The 16,975-nt window shown below is 39.0% G+C and overlaps 1 protein-coding gene across 9 annotated transcripts in view; it reads left to right on the top strand.

Moving 5' to 3' along the window:
* Positions 1-16,975, top strand: part of RAPGEF2 (Rap guanine nucleotide exchange factor 2) — a 179,695-nt gene that overhangs the window by 89,753 nt on the left and 72,967 nt on the right. Inside the window, exon 1 of one of the 9 annotated variants that reach the window (XM_048509451.1) lies at positions 9,422-9,490. The exons of 7 other annotated variants lie outside the window; for them this stretch is intronic. In XM_048509451.1, the coding sequence (XP_048365408.1) occupies positions 9,437-9,490 (54 nt within the window). In that variant the 5' untranslated portion in view covers positions 9,422-9,436. Of the gene's footprint in view, positions 1-9,421; positions 9,491-10,021; positions 10,351-16,975 lie in introns of those variants that run through there. One more of the 9 variants, XM_048509450.1, reaches the window with a different exon arrangement.

Below are 16,975 nucleotides of genomic sequence, written 5' to 3'. Positions count from 1 at the left end.
CATAGCAGCTTTGAAAGACATAATAGAAAAAAAAACCTTTGGGGAAAAAGTGGAGAAAAAGCCCTTGGGGTGGTGGAACAAAGGTTAAAAATAATTTGTCACAAAACTTCACATCCCTGCATTATATTTCAGTCCCAAGATGAAAAGAACATAGTTTATAATTATAGCTTATAAGAATATAATCTGTTATATAGGGTTCATAACTTCAACATTCATTTTGATGTATTTTCAGAATGTGATTTATGTCTGTTTAAAATATATACACCAAGATCTAAGGCTAAGAATAGGGAACCTACCTGGCATGGAACATAGAATCACAGAATTGGAAGGGGCTGTACAAGCCATCTAGTCTAACCCTCTGCTTAATGCAGGATCATCCTAGCCGAAAAGCATCCCTGAAGAGACTGAAGTAGGCTCTTCTCTGTAAAGTGTTTGGAAACAATATGATCCACTCTTTGTAGGATAAGAATACTACAAGGTCTTCTAAATTATTCGTATTTCTTTGCACATATGCATACTCAGCATATTTACTTGGAAATGTCTGACTGACTGTTAGGTCATAAAGTTTACTATTTGTACTTTACAGATAAGAAAGAGAGGCTAAACTATTTTCCACAGCTATTCTGTAAGTTTATCCTTAGTTTTGATTTGAACATTATTCGGTTCTGAAATTGGACTGCAAGGATGCTATATAGTGCTGAAAATGTGGTTTAAAGATTTTCAAATGGTTGTTCTGTAGTCTGTGTAGAAAAGTGTCAATAAATTGCAACTTGGTTTGGTTTAATCTGATGAAAGGGAAGCTTCCATTAGATGTAGTGAGTATTGCTGTAAAAAGAAATGTAAAGTAAAACATTCTGACTTTTTGTTGAGGCAACTGTGGGGCATTCCACAAAAGTAAAAGTCCTGAGCAATGTTCAGGATTTTCTTGATGCTTTTAAGTCATAAGACTTCATGAGCTCTGTATTACGTCAAACAAGAAACCAGAAATATACCATACCCGTCCACAGTTCATACTCAAGTTATAATTAAAATATTTTCGTAGTTTATTATTTTTGAGCTTTTTCATATGGCAAGCTTTTCTACCACAGTTATTAGATGGAACAGAACAGCTGGCATTATTAAAATATTAAATTAGGAAAGTGTGTGCCACTACAGTTATTACATAGTTTTCTAATGCTTCAGTTTTATAGTAGCTGCTTTAATGAGAAACTCACATTTAAAATATTTAGTACTAAACTAATATATACAACACTGCTCTTTTGAGTGGTGGGAAATGTAACTTTCTCAAAAAGGTGAAAACAGAGTTTACTATATGACTAACTAATCTGCAATCAGAGCAAGATTTGTAGATGTTACCGGCAAAACCAACTGAGGCACCAGTGTGTCTGTGCTTATATTGAAGATCATGATTATAGATTGATCCACAGTAAGAACTTGACAGAAAGATATCTGTACAGATATTTAGTAATTATGGTAAATGGGCTAACCAAACATCATATATTGTAGTAGAATTGCTCAAGCTGCTGTATTGAGATGATGCAGTTTAATTATGATGAGCCTCATTGAACAGCAAACCCCCCCCCCCCACACACACACACAGAGATGTACACCCTGGTGAAGTTTTGACATTTGTAAATGTTATATTTTATATTACAGTAGAAACTCAAAATGTTGTCAGGCAATAGGTGAATAAAGGTTATACAACAAAAGCATGTCCTTGTGACTACTTATCTGTGCTTTATACTTCACCCTTTCTGTGGGTTGCTAGACATGATTCAGTTGGCTAAAGTGAGACCACGTGGTTTTTCATTGCTGCTGCTGCTGCCATTCAGAGCAAAAGACAGTGAAGTGTTTAAACTTGCTTTTGTTTGTCAGATTGATTTAAGCAGTTCAACATTGAATCTATTGCCACTTTCTATCCCATCTCCAGTCTGGATTCTGGACAATACTTGATTAATTCACAAGCACTGTGGAAAAGTACTACAAAGGTGGTCACTCTGCTGTTTCAGGGGCATCTGGATGCAGTCATTTGTTGCTTCCTTTCCAGCCTAGGCATGCCAATGGGATGAGATTTGAGGCTATGATTGCCACCTTCCAGATGACAACTGGAGATCTCCTGCTATTGCAGGTGATCAAGATTAGTCCCTCTGGAGAAAAAGAGTTGTTTTGTGGGGTGAACTTGATGGCCTAATACCTAGCTGAGATCCCTTCCTTTCCCAAACCCCGTCCTCTCCAGACGCTTAAATCTCTCGGTATTTCCCAACCCAGAGCTGGGAACCCTTCTTGTGGTCTTGGTTTGTAAACTCATTGTATTGATCCAAGGATGTAGTGCCCTGTTAAACTGATTAGATTTTTCCCCTGGTTTTTGGTATTTGTACCGTTGATCCTGAGATTTGTACCATTGATTCTGAGATGTTGGTGACATAAACTGGCAAAGGTTTGTGGGACAAGAATTACATGATTCATTGCATGAGGAATAGTTACCTTCTTCTGTGCTGTCATAGTTTGTCATGGGAGAATTTTCCATCAAGGAGTAGATATGTAAAATTTCCAGAAATTTTGATGTCAAGGGGGAAAAAATTCAATTTTCTTTCCCCCTGGAAAATGATGTGAGGAAAATTGAGATGTATGCCATTTTCAATGTCCTATGGAACCTAAACTAATTGTACTACTTTAAAAACATGAAATGTATAATTTGTAATTTACATAGCATATAAAATTGCAATATTTAGCATATTTATGGAATTAAAAAGTTATAAATGCTTTCATCTTGTCCAAGCAAAAATTACAAATATACCCAGTATTTGAGAGGAAACTGCAAACTGGTACACTCTGTGGACCATTACATCTTGTTTCCTAGGAAGGTCAGGATGAATTACTATTTACGTACTACTGGCAGATAGAGAAAAAATGATTACTCTTTGAATGGCAGTGTTTGTTGCTACTATCATAAAGATGAAAATAAGAAGATCAGATGCGTTGATGTATGTATAATTGACCTGCAGATTACTTGCTCTACTTGAGGTCACTAGTAATTAATTAATTAATTAATTAATTAATAGATGGCCTAGAAATCTGTAAGGTGCATTATCATGATTTTTTTCTTGAAATAAAACGATTGTGATGTATTTTAATTTCTTTGATTAAAAAGTCTTGTTTTCTTTTGATGGAATTATGGTGTTGCTATAGCTTATTTGATGATATGGTAAAGGCTATGATCAGGAAGACTGATACAGTATTTGTATCAATATTATTCAAATAAAATAACTTTGGTATAAAATTTGAATGTCACATTTAAATTGCATTTGATTTGATTTTTTTCCCTAATCATTTTAATCCAACTATTTGTTGCTGTTGGGACATAAAATTAGCATGATGTGCTTTTCAAATTTAACAAATACCTACTTATACACTCAACAGTGATTCCCACAAAGGCAGTTGCTTCTCCAAATATTGTTTTTGTGGATTAGGCTATCAAAATTCTTTGCAGTATAGTTTAGCATGGATGTATGAAGAACACAGGGTCACAAGAGTTCAAGCTTTGTCTATTTTGTTCCAGCAATTTTTGTTAGCATTTTTCTTTTATTCTAGTCCTATTCCATTGTTGACTGGATGTCTGTTAAAACTGTGTTTTATATTTTGTAATCTGCTTTGAGTCTCAGCAAGAAAGGCAGGCTATAAATGAAATGAATAGATTAATACATACTGTTTATAATAAAAGGTACTTAAGTTTTAACATAGGAATTCCCTTTCCAGATTGATTTATAAGGATTCATATTTGATGTTCTGGCACTTTTAAAAATGTATGCCTGAGATAGGGGACTGGTTAATTAAAATTAAAGATTTGTACAAGCTCATTAGATAGTGCATCTTCTTATTAGATTGACTAAATTTCAGAAAGGGAGAGTTTAGAATCATATTTGAATGTATTAAGATTTTTAAGGAAAAGTCTTTGGCATGAACTTTCAAAGCATTTCAGTGAATAATTAAAAAATCTTTCTCAGAAACTAAATATTTGAATAGTTGTATGTGGTATTTGTGCTGTGAAATCTGGTTAGATTAGCATTGGAAATAAGAATCCTGAAAGCATACCCCAAAGAAATAGATCGGTGATTCTTGGCTTGTGTGGCAATGGTGTACCTGAAGCAAGAAGAAAATATCAGCACATTTCCAAAACAAATAATGGTAAATAGAACATTAAACTCTCCTCTTTTTGCATTCTTATAATGATGAATGACATATGGATATATGGATCAAAGGACACTGCATCTTTACACATGCTCTGTGTAACATGTCTGTCAAAATGCTGTTTTCAAAGCTGATTGAGGGATTCACTTTCACAAAACCTATAGCAAAAACCATGAAGTATAAGAAACTGTGGTACATGGTAAATACACAGTGTGTAGGTCAACAGAGTTAAATAATTGACCCTCTAAGCCAGGGGTCAACAACAGATTGGAAAATGGTTTATATTGGTACGAGCATGTACTTGCTGCAGCTCTATACCTTGTAGCAGCAGTGGCGTAGGAGGTTAAGAGCTCGTGTATCTAATCTGGAGGAACCAGGTTTGATTCTCCGCTCTCTCGCCTGAGCTGTGGAGGCTTCTCTGGGGAATTCAGATTAGCCTGTACACTCCCACACACGCCAGCTGGGTGACCTTGGGCTAGTCACAGCTTCTCGGAGCTCTCTCAGCCCCACCTACCTCACAGGGTGTTTGTTGTGAGGGGGGAAGGGCAAGGAGATTGTAAGCCCCTTTGAGTCTCCTACAGGAGAGAAAGGGGGGATATAAATCCAAACTCTTCTTCTTCTTCTTCTTGTTCTGTGCCAACGTGATAGGACGGTCACCAGATTGGGTCATTTTTTTTTAACCTTTCTCATTCATTTTCTCTGGCTGTTATGACAGTGGTAGGTAATTTTTGCTGGAAATTCTTTCAAAAGAATTTCCAGTGCCTTAAACAGTGTGGTCTGATTTAGCAACTTCTTAAAAGTACCCCAGGCCATTGCGTTCACATCCTGCATGTGAGCTCCCAAAGGCACCTGGTCGGCCACTGTGAGTAGCAGAGCGCTGGACTAGATGGACTTTGGTCTGATCCAGCTGGCTTGTTCTTATGTTCTTATGTTCTTACTTTTATGTCATATAGATTACAAGTATTTGAAATGAAATGTTTGATAAGGGGGAAAAATTAGTCGAGGGGCAGTTTAAATGTCACATTTAAACATTCTCAAAACTTGATGTGAAAATTATTTTTATTGGAATCATACTTCCCTTGTATTTTTACGTTTAAGAAAAAAGGCATTGAAAACGGTTCACATTGCAATTTTAGGAGCTTTGAACTGTGTATGATATGCCTGGGCTGTGATTGTCCACTCATCTAATTATTATCCACAGAGGACAGTGTTACTGTCATTGTCTGTAGCATCATTTCCATTACTTGTTAGTTCCATATCAAGCTGAGGCAACTCTATTTGAATTGCACTATTTCACTAAAGAATAATTAGATTCGAGTCCAGTAGCACCTTAAAACTTGTGTTAGCAATGAGTTGATGTGTAAAGGCAACTTATTCTCCAACCTTTTCAGAAATAATTTTGAATGGTAGTAAGTAACCGACTCAAGGCCCAAAGGAAGGAGAAGGTTGTAAGTCAGGGTTTTACATGGTTTAACAGTGCTCTGAGAGCTGCAGACAATGCACTCAAGTGTCAATGAGAAGAGATGGAAGTAAACAGCCTGCAGTTATCCCCACCCCTTCATTGGAACCATGACAGGGTTCTCCTTGCCAAAACCAGAGGGATAGAAAGACATGCTAGTATTTGATTTATCACAAGAGTGTTCTTACTCCAGTCTCCTGGCATAATTGAAGGGGAAAACGTAATCCCACTCAAGATCCTCTAGAGGCTTCATGCATATGGGGGGTCCTTTTCATGGAATGTCCTTTCCTTCTGGTTTGACAAGGTAGTTAGAATGAAGGGGAAAGCTTTGACAAAACCCAAGTTGTAAACTATTTCTTTGTTCTAATGGAAAATTTTAAACTGCCAGTGGTAGATGCCCCAATGGTAGGCCTGCCTTATAATGTAGTCATCCTTCTGGAATCCATTGTCATCATTCTGGAATCCACTGAGAGGTCCATTCAACAAAAGAATTGGGCTGGCACTGTGGAAGATCCTGAAGCTTTTGAATGGCCTTGCAAACATTCACAGTGAGCCCTTATTTTACAGAACTGTTTATTTTGTGGCATCCAGTCTGTCAGTGGTGTGCATCAACATTTTTAAAGATTGAGCAGAATAAACAGCCTTAGCAGTTGTGCCCTTGGAGGTATTTCCCTGGATGCTGTTGAGCTATCAGCCAAGCTATGGCATTGAATGTGACTGCCACCTAAAGCACATGTTTTAGACAGCTATAGATTCCACTTTGCAGTCTTGAGTAGCCAGTATCCCCTTCAAGGAAATCACCCTCTTTGTTTGGGGGGGGGTGTGCTATTGACAATACCTAGTTCACATCAAGGACAAGAAGAAAGTCAGACCAAAGAGGAGGCTTTATTCCTTTTGAGTGTCTTGACCTGATTCTACCTTCAAGTCTCAAAAGGGAAAAGTGGCAGAAAATCTGAATGGACTTAATGGACTTAATTCCAAAAATCCCCTAATTCTCCAGTTTATGTCTGGATATTTCCAGTACTTCACAGAAACCCTTTGTGGCAACACTTTGTGAGAAGCTCCCGAGTGCTTGATACAATCACCCAGTGGCACGTTGGAAGTTGGTCATACCTCATCCAATTATATTCATCTACATTCCAAAACCCACTACCCAGCCAAGCATCACTGTTGTTTCCTAGCAAAGAGCTCTGCTGGAAATAGGGGCATTAGAACCAGTCCCCAAGAACCAAAACATGGTAGAGATCTACTCTATTTTGTTTAAAGTTCCAAAGAAAAATGGGTATGTGAGAACCACCCTCAGTCTTAAATGACTCAATCTCAGAAGAAAATGCAAAAAACAGATGATAACCTTCAGATCAATCAGTGATCAACAAAGGATTCTTCTTGGCTTTGGTAGATTTGGAGAAGTGTATTTGTGCATCTTCTTTGAAGCTGTAGTAGATTCACTGATCTATGTAAGCATATAAAGGAATATCATGGGACTTGGATTTAGTCCTTTTGAGTCTCACCTATTTCTTTCCTTTTCTGGCTAGAAAATGTCAAATGATGGAATCTCTAATTGTAACATTTGAGCATTAGTGTAGCGTGCCCTAGCAAAATCACTGTGCTAATAAAATAATTGGATACTGATGGATATTATATTGTACTTCCATCTTATGCTTTGTACCTTTTAAAAACATGACTGTGTCCTCCCTTGTCCTGTAAGACACAGTGATTATTCCAACAAGAAAATTCTTCTCCATCCGCCCCATAAGTAGCAAGCAGTCAACTAGGTAATTCGCTTGCTGCAGATGACCAAGAGGCTGCCTAGCAGTTGTGAGAAGTAATAATGGATATGTGTACATTGCTGCGATTCAGTGTAAGACAGCTGAGTTCTCAGGGAGCCAGAACATGCAGTAAAAGAAGCAAGTGCTGCTGCCACTTTTCCTGGTGGGATTCATGTCTGAAGTGTTATGGTTAACTGTTTGCTTTAGCACCATGGTTTCACAAACCACCAGGTCAGTTTGATATGTTCACTGAAACAAAAGATAAAATATGGGTTCTGGGCAAAAAGGCAGCCAAAATGCAAGGTACGGGAAAGAAGTAAACAGGTGCAACTTTAGTGGGGCTGCCTGCTATCCTATATTTGGAAAGTCTAGGACAGGCAAGATTTCATTAGTCTGTCGATTTTTATGTTGGAAAGGATTTGTAGTTAAGAAATCAATGGTCCAAAGGGGGTACAGGTAACAACATCAGCTTCGTCTAGTTTGAAAACTACTTCTTCAGCTTACATCTGACTTCACCATAATTTCAGATGCTCCTGGAAGTAGTTTACTCTGTATGAATCAAAACTTAAAGGGCACATGATTACATTAACACAAAATAGCATTCTTTAAATTAATAAAAGATGCTAAATGTGAAACGCTAATAACTTTGTAAAATTAGACTTTTGGTCTGCATTTTTGACGTGCTTTTATCCTCTGTGACTTGTAGTATAGCTAGCAGAACATCACTGTATGGCAGATTAGATTAACCAAGGCTGCGTGTGTCTTGTAGAGGCAGCTGCAGTCTCGGTCTTATTCACTCTTCTAGATTGTTCATATATTCATATGCATGTGTAAGGTGTTATATACCGATTCGATTCTTGGTGCATCAGCAGAATTGAGCAGCTTGCACCTCCTAATATATGTTGAGAACATATATTCATTCCAGATTCAGCAATACATTTTTAATGTAAATTAGGTCACATTTGTGTGATGAAAATCAAAGGCAAAAATGGCTATTAATCTTTCTCTTAGGTATTTCTGGGTTCTGTTCACTAAGAGTTGCTGAAAAACCGCATGGATTCATACTTCTTGTAATGTGTTTAATATATACATGTAGTACTGGTGTCTTTGCTAGAGTGTGTTCTTTAGCTTAGTTTATGCATTTGAGTGGGGGTGGGGTGGAGAGCTGCTTTTAAATGGGAGTGGTTAGGTACTGCTGTATTTTAAAAATGAAATGCAACTTCAGGAGACATATTGAAGCTATTCAAGTTGTGACTGTGCACCTTGCCTTTTGCAGTCTTGTATTCTGTGGACTGTATTAGTGACATTTTACTGAATTTGACAGTGTTAATAAAAATTATACATTTAGCTGAGTTCAGGATTTAAGCAAACTGAAAACGGAGAAAACTCTTGGCCATTCCTCTGTTCACTGTCACCTGCAGTCTGAGCATTGCCAAACCTGTATGTCTATGTACCATTAATAAATGCTTGATAGAGGTATTTACAGCTTTGCCGCAACATTGTTTTTGGATGTGGGAGGGGGAAGAGGAGGTGTCTTCAAACACCCTTTCTTTATATTCACCTTGGTGAAAAATGATATTTAGTTCTGAGCTTGTTCAAGTAAGTCTTTCCCCCTTATTCCTGCCCTGCCTTCAGTGGTATTCACTGGAGCCAGCAATCAATGGATTCCTTTCCCTCTGGGATTTGGTTGACCTACAGAAGCTGACATAATACAGGCAAGCGCTTGTTACTCTATCTGAATTGTCCATCTGTACCTTAATGAGTGAAATAGTTAAGCAGCCGAGGGGGCAAGCCGCAAGGAATGTGTCTTCCATTTGAGTTGAATATTTCGATGTATAGGAGGAGAGGGAGGGAGGCAGCGAGAGATCCACTTACATCATTAGAACTGCATTGAGTGTGCCTGTGTGCAGGTTAAGAGACAGACTACAGTGTCTTTGCTTTCTGCAGGAAGCAGCAATGCCGTTTGTATCCTAAGAGGAATTTTTTATTTAGAAAAGGAAGCGTTCTTTCTACCCAGGAAATGGCTTTCCTTGTGCGTTGCTATGCCAACTGCCTGCAGCCATGGTCTTCCAAAGTAAGCACAATAACGTAATTATATTGGCGTATTACATTCAGACTCATGGATTCTCTAGGTTTTTTCTCTCTCTGTATGTGCCTGTGTGTGTGTTTTTTTCCCTCTTAGTGACTCTTTTGGTGGTAAATATCCTTTCCTTGAATATGAGGGACAGGCATCATTAAATTAAATGTCCGTCAATGTCATGCTGCTTGGATTAATTGTGTGAACTTGGTTAGTTGAGTGGAACAGAGATCACTGGTCACCCTGTCAGCATCGTTAGCAGCCAGGGAGGAGGTCCCTATTCACATGCGCTGCCCCAATTTTTTAAAAATGGGGAGTGAGGGGATCTCTTGTAGTGTGATTGCAAATTAAACAGGACTGTTAACAAGGCTTGGCTGAATGCAGGAAGCTGTTTTTTTTTTCATCCTGATGAATATAATACTGTATTAAGCTTTTTTGAGGGAGTCTGTGTGCAGTCAGCCATTTTAGCTTTTTTTTTTCCCCCCTCTTTCCTCCCTTTCGCTCTCAGGGAATGCTCTCGTTCTTGTAGAAGAATGCTGGATATGTGTGGTGTCACCAGGCACTTTACATCCTTGCACGCTTAAGACTTCAAGTGTTAGAAATGGAGACAAACACTGCCGTTTGGATTGCTTTTCTGCACTGCAAGTGTGAAGGATTTTGTGACCGATGCTTTGAGCTCTTGGCTTGTTTTTTCCCCTTGATTTTTTTGTTTAATTTAATGCAGTAGAGGGTGATTTGCTATCCATGAGAAATTGGTACATGATGTGTAAATTCAGTTCAGCATATGTTTGTTCATTATGAAACCTCTTGCAGTCCCAGCAAACCATGGAGTTATGGGCCAGCAGGAGAAACACTCAGTAAGTATAACAAATTCTGTCTGTTTGAGAATCGGGTTTCCCTAAATTTCATTTTAAATTGCAGCTGTTTAGATTCATGCTCCTCGGGCTCTGATTGTAAATATAATGGTGCCAATGAATTATGCAAGGAAGCAGCTTTTCATTTAATACGTAGCCTTTTTTTGTTTAAACGTAAGTTGCTTGTTTGGTAAGTGACTTGTTTGGTAAACAGCAAACTTCGAAATATTGTACTTTCTGTTGATAGGGTTAAAATGTTCCAGTTGAACTTCTTCTGATTTCACATTGCTTTTAAAGTTAAGATTTGTTTCAGATTAATACTTCTGTAGGCAATGCTAGTCTGTATTTGCCCTGAAAGAGTAACATAAAAATACTTGGTATTGGTACACTATTAAAATGTAGTAATGGTTGAACATTGGAATAATTTAAAAGGAGCAAGCAATAAATGCTGGCCCTTTTAATTGATCCCATGAGACAACTATGCCTCTGTCATGCTATAGTCCCATAGGTAAACGCTTGTTGTTTGTGAAAATACCATTCATAGGCAGAATAGAAAATCTTTAGGAGTGTGGACCTTAAGTTTCAAAATGTTAAGGCCATAGTTCTGTTAGTTATTGCCCAGCAAGGTTTCTGGGTTTCCCCTTCCTTCTTTTATCAGTACCCTCCATGCAACATTGACCCAAACTGCTCTAAAAATTCTCTTGAGTTCAGAAAGCAGTTTGCCATCCTGGGTAGGAGGCTGCTGTCTGAAAAACAAAGTTCAGTCCCCTCCTTTGGCTAGTGCTTATGTCAATTAATTGCTCTCTGAATTGTGGCCTAAATTTGTTGCTTAAGTTTTATACACACACACAAACGCACGCACGCACGCACGCATGCACACACACACACACACACACTCACACGAACGAGAGAGAGAGAGAATTTAAATAAAAATGTTTAATTGTTAACAGGTGAATTGTGTAATTCATTGTTTTGAGACATCTTCAAGAGTGGAATTTGAAACTATAGGCAGACATTAAATGTGATAAAATCATGTGTTCTGTATAACCCTGCATAAGTCACAGAAGAGCTAATGTAGAACAAGAAGTTTTCCATGTATATGTGTGACTCATGCAAGGGTATACATAAAAACATTCATGTAACTGATGTTCATATATATGAGAGAAGGAGTGCTGCATGAATCCAATACAAATATGGGGAGAATTCTGTCAGATAGTGGACATTGTTAATATTGCTCATATTGCCACAAATGCAACGACTTTAATGCCTTTTTCTTATGTCACAAATTGTCAGTGAATTGTTAAACAACATTGATTTAAAGCTGTTTTAAGCTAAATTTTAGAGTGCTCCATGGTGGATGTGATGGATGTGTCATCAAGAAAGGAAAAAATCTGCAGCTACCCCGCCTCTTGCCTATTAACATGAACTGGTTTTCCTTTTACGCAGGAATCAGTATCTTTAGTCTAATGCCCACCATCTATATATATAAAAATGGAACCATGCGTTTGTTGCTTTGAGAATAACCCCGCACCTGCTGGCCCAAACTCTGAAAATTTCACAGACTCTTTCCCCCGACTGTGTTCTTACATACTTCCCGCTGTCAGACAGCACACCTGAGCCAGGTAAAACATCTTTTTCCTGGCGCACCAGGCCATGAAGCTGCCTGTGTGTAACTGTCACCCTTAGAATGTTCGTGCCCTTAGAATGTTCACTCAGATGGCCAAATATGAGCAGTGAAAACAGTACATAGGCAATAACTTGAGTGGACGTGAAACACATACACACGTTACCGTGTGAGACGTCAGGTGGGGTTCCCCCCCTCACACGCAGGTACCTTTCACTCTCTGTGCCTTACCCACTACTACCACACAACACACCTACTCTCATACACATTCAGCGGAGGGAGAGGGAAGGGACAAAGGGGGAAGCATGCAAGGGAAGAGAAGTGAGGGAGGGGACATGCAAGGGAGGGGAGGGAGTGGCATGCAAGGGAGGGGAGGGAGGAGGCCCATCTGGACATGACCCACCCACTCTAGCAAAGGGAAAGGGGAGGTAGGTAGGGGGAGGGGTGCCATGCAAGGGAAGAGAAGTGAGAGAGGATGCGGTCACACACATCAGTGACATTGCACAGTATCAGCTTGCACGTTTCCATGAGCACGTACTGCTGACCTCTGCAATTGATTTGCTGCTACTATTCCTTTCCCATTTCACCACAATAAGCCACAGCAATGTGTGGCCGGGCCCCGCTAGTTTCAGATATATTAGTATGCTTAGCATCCAGTACTCCTTTATCTAGAAGTAGTGCCACAGACTGCCATGTTTAACAGGCCTGGAAATATCAAGAATGCGTATGGGTATACAGAGATGAGGAAAATGTGTGTGGTTCCCTGTGAAGACAGGCCCACCATCTCCAGACTTTTAGATAACCAGGGGTAACAAAATAATAAAATCACCCATCTAGTTCTATTCCAGAGTTCAATATGGCTACAACTGTTTAGTGAGCACCCCAGTAGTAAAGTGTAATGGACTTACTGAAGTAGCAAAGTGCTTGAGTTGAAGCTTACTGTCTAAAGGGATTTGAAGAAGGCTCTACTCTAAATTCAGTCTACCTAAGAAGTTAAATGTGTGAAGATTCTCAGGCAGTGCTTTCTCTGTCTTCAGAGAAGGGCTAGTGAGATTTTAATCTTACCTTCTTTTAGAAGTATGAAATCATTTTTATTCTGATTTGTTTTATAGGATAAATATTAGATGTCCAGCTTTAGTATCTACTTGACTTGATATTGTGTAAGTTGTATGGTTTCTTATTGTTTTGTATGGTCTTTTCTATTTTTCATTTGTTAACCTCCATAAACTTCCTGAAGGAGGAAGAAAGGTTATATGCAGACACTGGTAGAAGTTAGGATACAGTTAAGATTTTTTTTGTTCATATTTGTTGTTTACATACTGAAGATGAGCCTATATATATTTAATTGAGAACTGTATACAACAGATGGTACAAAAGACCGAAATATGTTACCTATTGATATTCTATGTCTCTTTAACTGTTCTGTTTTCTGCTTTGACTTTCTGGCACTGAAATCAGAGGGTGGGGGAGAATTGTCCTCTGGATGCGTCAGGCGTAAATGCCCTCTCTGGGGCCAGTGGAGGGCCAAATCTGCCAGTGCTCAGCCGCTGCGGCGCCCCATAATACCTGGTGTTTGCATGCTGGTGTTTGCATGCTGTCCCCAGCTATGCCAGCGTTCAGGGGTGAGGGTGGGGGGCAGGTAGAGGTGGGATCCAACAAGTTCTCACCACTTCTCCAGAAGTGGTTACTAATTTTTTCTGAGTGCTGAGAAGGGGTTACTAAAACAACCTCCCTGCCCATTAGGGACTGGAGATGTGTGTGTGCGGCGTCGCCACTGTTTGAATCCCACCATCATCGGAACCTGTTATTAAAATTTTTGGATCCCACCACTGGGGGCAGGGCAGACTTTAGTTGGCCTCCAGACCCCTCTTGGCCCCTGTAAGCTGGCTGAGCTGCTGGTGGAGATATGCCACAATTTTCGCAGTGTACCTCTATTCTCCCCATGAAGGAGTTACATTTTAAAAAAAACATTTTCAGGTTTTCCACACTGCAGGAAAGCTCAGTAGACCAGGTGAAGCAACACTCAAGTGGCACCATCTCCCTCCGCCTCAGCTCTGGATTGGACTGTAAAAGTTTTATTCCACATCTTGATATATTGATTTATTTTTTCATGCTGCTGTAATAGGTCGGTCCATCCATCCATCCATCCATCCATCCATCCATCCATCCATCCATCCATCCATCCATCCATCCATCCATCCATCCATCCATCCATCCATCCATCCATCCATCCATCCATCCATCCATCCATCCATCCATCCATCCATCCATACATACATCCATCCATCCATCCATCCATCCATCCATCCATCCATCCATCCATCCATCCATCCATCCATCCATCTAGCCATCCATCTATCATCTAGCCATCCAACCATCCACCCACCCCACCCACCCACCCATACCTTTCTCCCTGGTTGGGTTCCAAACTGACTTACATCTGTCGCCACTCCTTTTAGGAAATTTTTGGGGTAGTTTAGGCTGAGTATGTGTGACTGGCTCAAAGACACCTAGAGAAGGGGGATTTGAACTTGGGTCTCCCAGAACCCAGTCTAACATTTTAACCACTATCCTACAATATTTATTCTTCTATAATGATCAGAGTTCTTTCATTTATCCATGTATTGGTTTTCAGCTGTATTGGTTTGTGGATGGGTTGGACATAGATATCACACAAGTTCATAACTGTTGAGCATGTCTCTTAGTCCGTAATTACTATGTACTCAGCATAGTCGCATATATCATCATTCAGGCATCTTGAAAAAACCCATAAAAGTTAGTAACTTGTTTGTTGCCAGTATTCCCCCCAGTGCATGGATAATGAAAATGTTTTTGATTTTGAAATTCGCTGCAATTTATTGTGATTTCCTAATTGGGTATTTTAACTAATTTAGTTTTTCTTACATACAAATAAGGATTTGTGCACAAGAAACAAGCCACGGTTTGCAAAACAGCCTGATTTGGATATCATAACAAATTATTCTAAATCAAAAAGTTTTTGATAGTACCCAATACATGAGGAAGACAGTAGGGGATGTATATATCCAGAGCCTTCCAAGGTTTCATGGTCAGCTGAATAAAACCAAATTGTGGTAGAGGCTTTTAAAACAAAAACAAATTTACCATAGTAGAAAATTTGAACAAGCCTCTGTTAGCAACAAACCTAACACATCCTTACTGCCTTTCTTTAGTAGCCAAACATAGTACAAATATTAAAAGAATAATTTCCAGATGTTGTAGTGTGGGAGCCAGTGTGTGAATAATGAAGTATAGTGGTGTCAAATTTGTCCTCTTAAAATTCTAGGGTGATTTTTTTTTTCATTTGGGAGTTGTCAAAACAGACTTGGTTACAGCTCTTAGAAGTTACTGCATTGGATCCTGCAGTCCAATCTACTAATGTAGGTGCCTCTTGCAGTGTGGGGAGAGCTCCTTGTATGAGAGGAAAACACCTGCATTGGCAAAATGGACCTGTTGGATCAACCATTGTTTTTAGGGTGTATTTGCTTATATTTATATTTTGCTTAACATACTCTCGATTAGAATAGCTGGAACAAGTAAAATGACTAAATTTTGCTCTGTCATGTTTGTGCAATATAATCATAGTTCACTATGATACTATAGGGTGTGTATTAAAGCTGTTGTAATTTTGCTTCTAGTAAATTTGTATTGTATTTTCTTGGTTTTACTTAAAATATATACTATTGTGTCATCTGCATTTTTGTAAAATGTTTGCAAGCGCAGAATTGTTAAAATGTGGGCTTAATTAAAGAACCACTTTTCTTAAGGAAAAAATGTTTGGAGTTATATGAGTAATATTGTTAATCTAGATAATACCGTGTTTCCCCGAATATAAGACAGTGTCTTATATTAATTTTTGCTCCCAAAGATGTGCCATGGCTTATTTTCAGGGGATGTCTTATTTTTCCTGTGTTCTGTTTGTCGGGCATGCTTCCAAACAAAAACTTAGCTATGTCTTACTTTCGGGGGATGCCTTATATTTCGCACTTCAGCAAAACCTCTACTATGTCTTATTTTTCGGGGATGTCTTATATTAGGGGAAACAGGGTATTTGTGCCTTTGATTTCAGGTAATTTCAGGGGAAAAATTGTAGCACTTCTGGAATAGTTAGTTTCTCAAGATGCTTTGATCTGTTAGCACAATAGTTACAGGCTTGGACTATCAGAATTGGCATAATATGAAAATAGAGCCGCTAGCATGCCCCGTTCCGTCACAATTCAGTTAACGTGGGCATTTCTAGAGACTTGCAAATGCACATCCAGCAGATCTCCTGATATATTTTCTTGTGAATGGCTTGTTTCCAAAACTGTTCCATGCTCCCAAAACAGTTTACTATGGAGTGCTGTCTGCCGTTAGGAGGAAAAAGTCAAAAGCCCCATTGATCACACATTCTTAGTAATGCAGCATTTGAGCAGAGTTCACTGAATCAATTATGTAGCATTGATTCAACTTTGGGATGGCTCTGTTCTTATGAGATTTCTTTCGTATTAAGTGTCTGTTAAAGAGAGTTCCACAGGAACCACTTTCTGTCTTGTAGTTTGTAGTCACATACTAGTGTTAATGCTCATGTACAAGTTTGGTCTAGAGAATTTTCACTGAAATAACATGCCATTTTCATATCTTGAAGCATACATAACTAGCCTCTAGAGATGTGAAATTTCTGGAAATGTTGAAGCTGCAGGACGGAGATGATGCATTTTCCAGTTTTTTCCCCCTTTTTGGAAAAAAAATGAAATTTTGGGAAAAACCGGGAAAAATATATGCAATGCTTAGGGCGGTTGTGGCGTACCTATGGCACTCCAGATGTTCGTGGACTACAATTCCCATCAGCCCCTGGTAGGCATGGAACAGTTTCGGAAACAAGCCATTCACAAGAAAATATATCAGGAGATCTGCTGGATTTGCATTTGCAAGTCTCTAGAAATGCCCACGTTAACTGAATTGTAGTTCATGAATATCTGGAGTGCCATAGGTTCACCACTTAGG

The sequence above is a fragment of the Sphaerodactylus townsendi genome, linkage group LG10 (genome assembly GCF_021028975.2).
Source record: "Sphaerodactylus townsendi isolate TG3544 linkage group LG10, MPM_Stown_v2.3, whole genome shotgun sequence".
Lineage (NCBI taxonomy): Eukaryota > Metazoa > Chordata > Lepidosauria > Squamata > Sphaerodactylidae > Sphaerodactylus > Sphaerodactylus townsendi.
The sequence above is the reverse complement of the archived record's forward strand: the minus strand, read 5'-3'. Positions and strand labels throughout refer to the sequence as shown.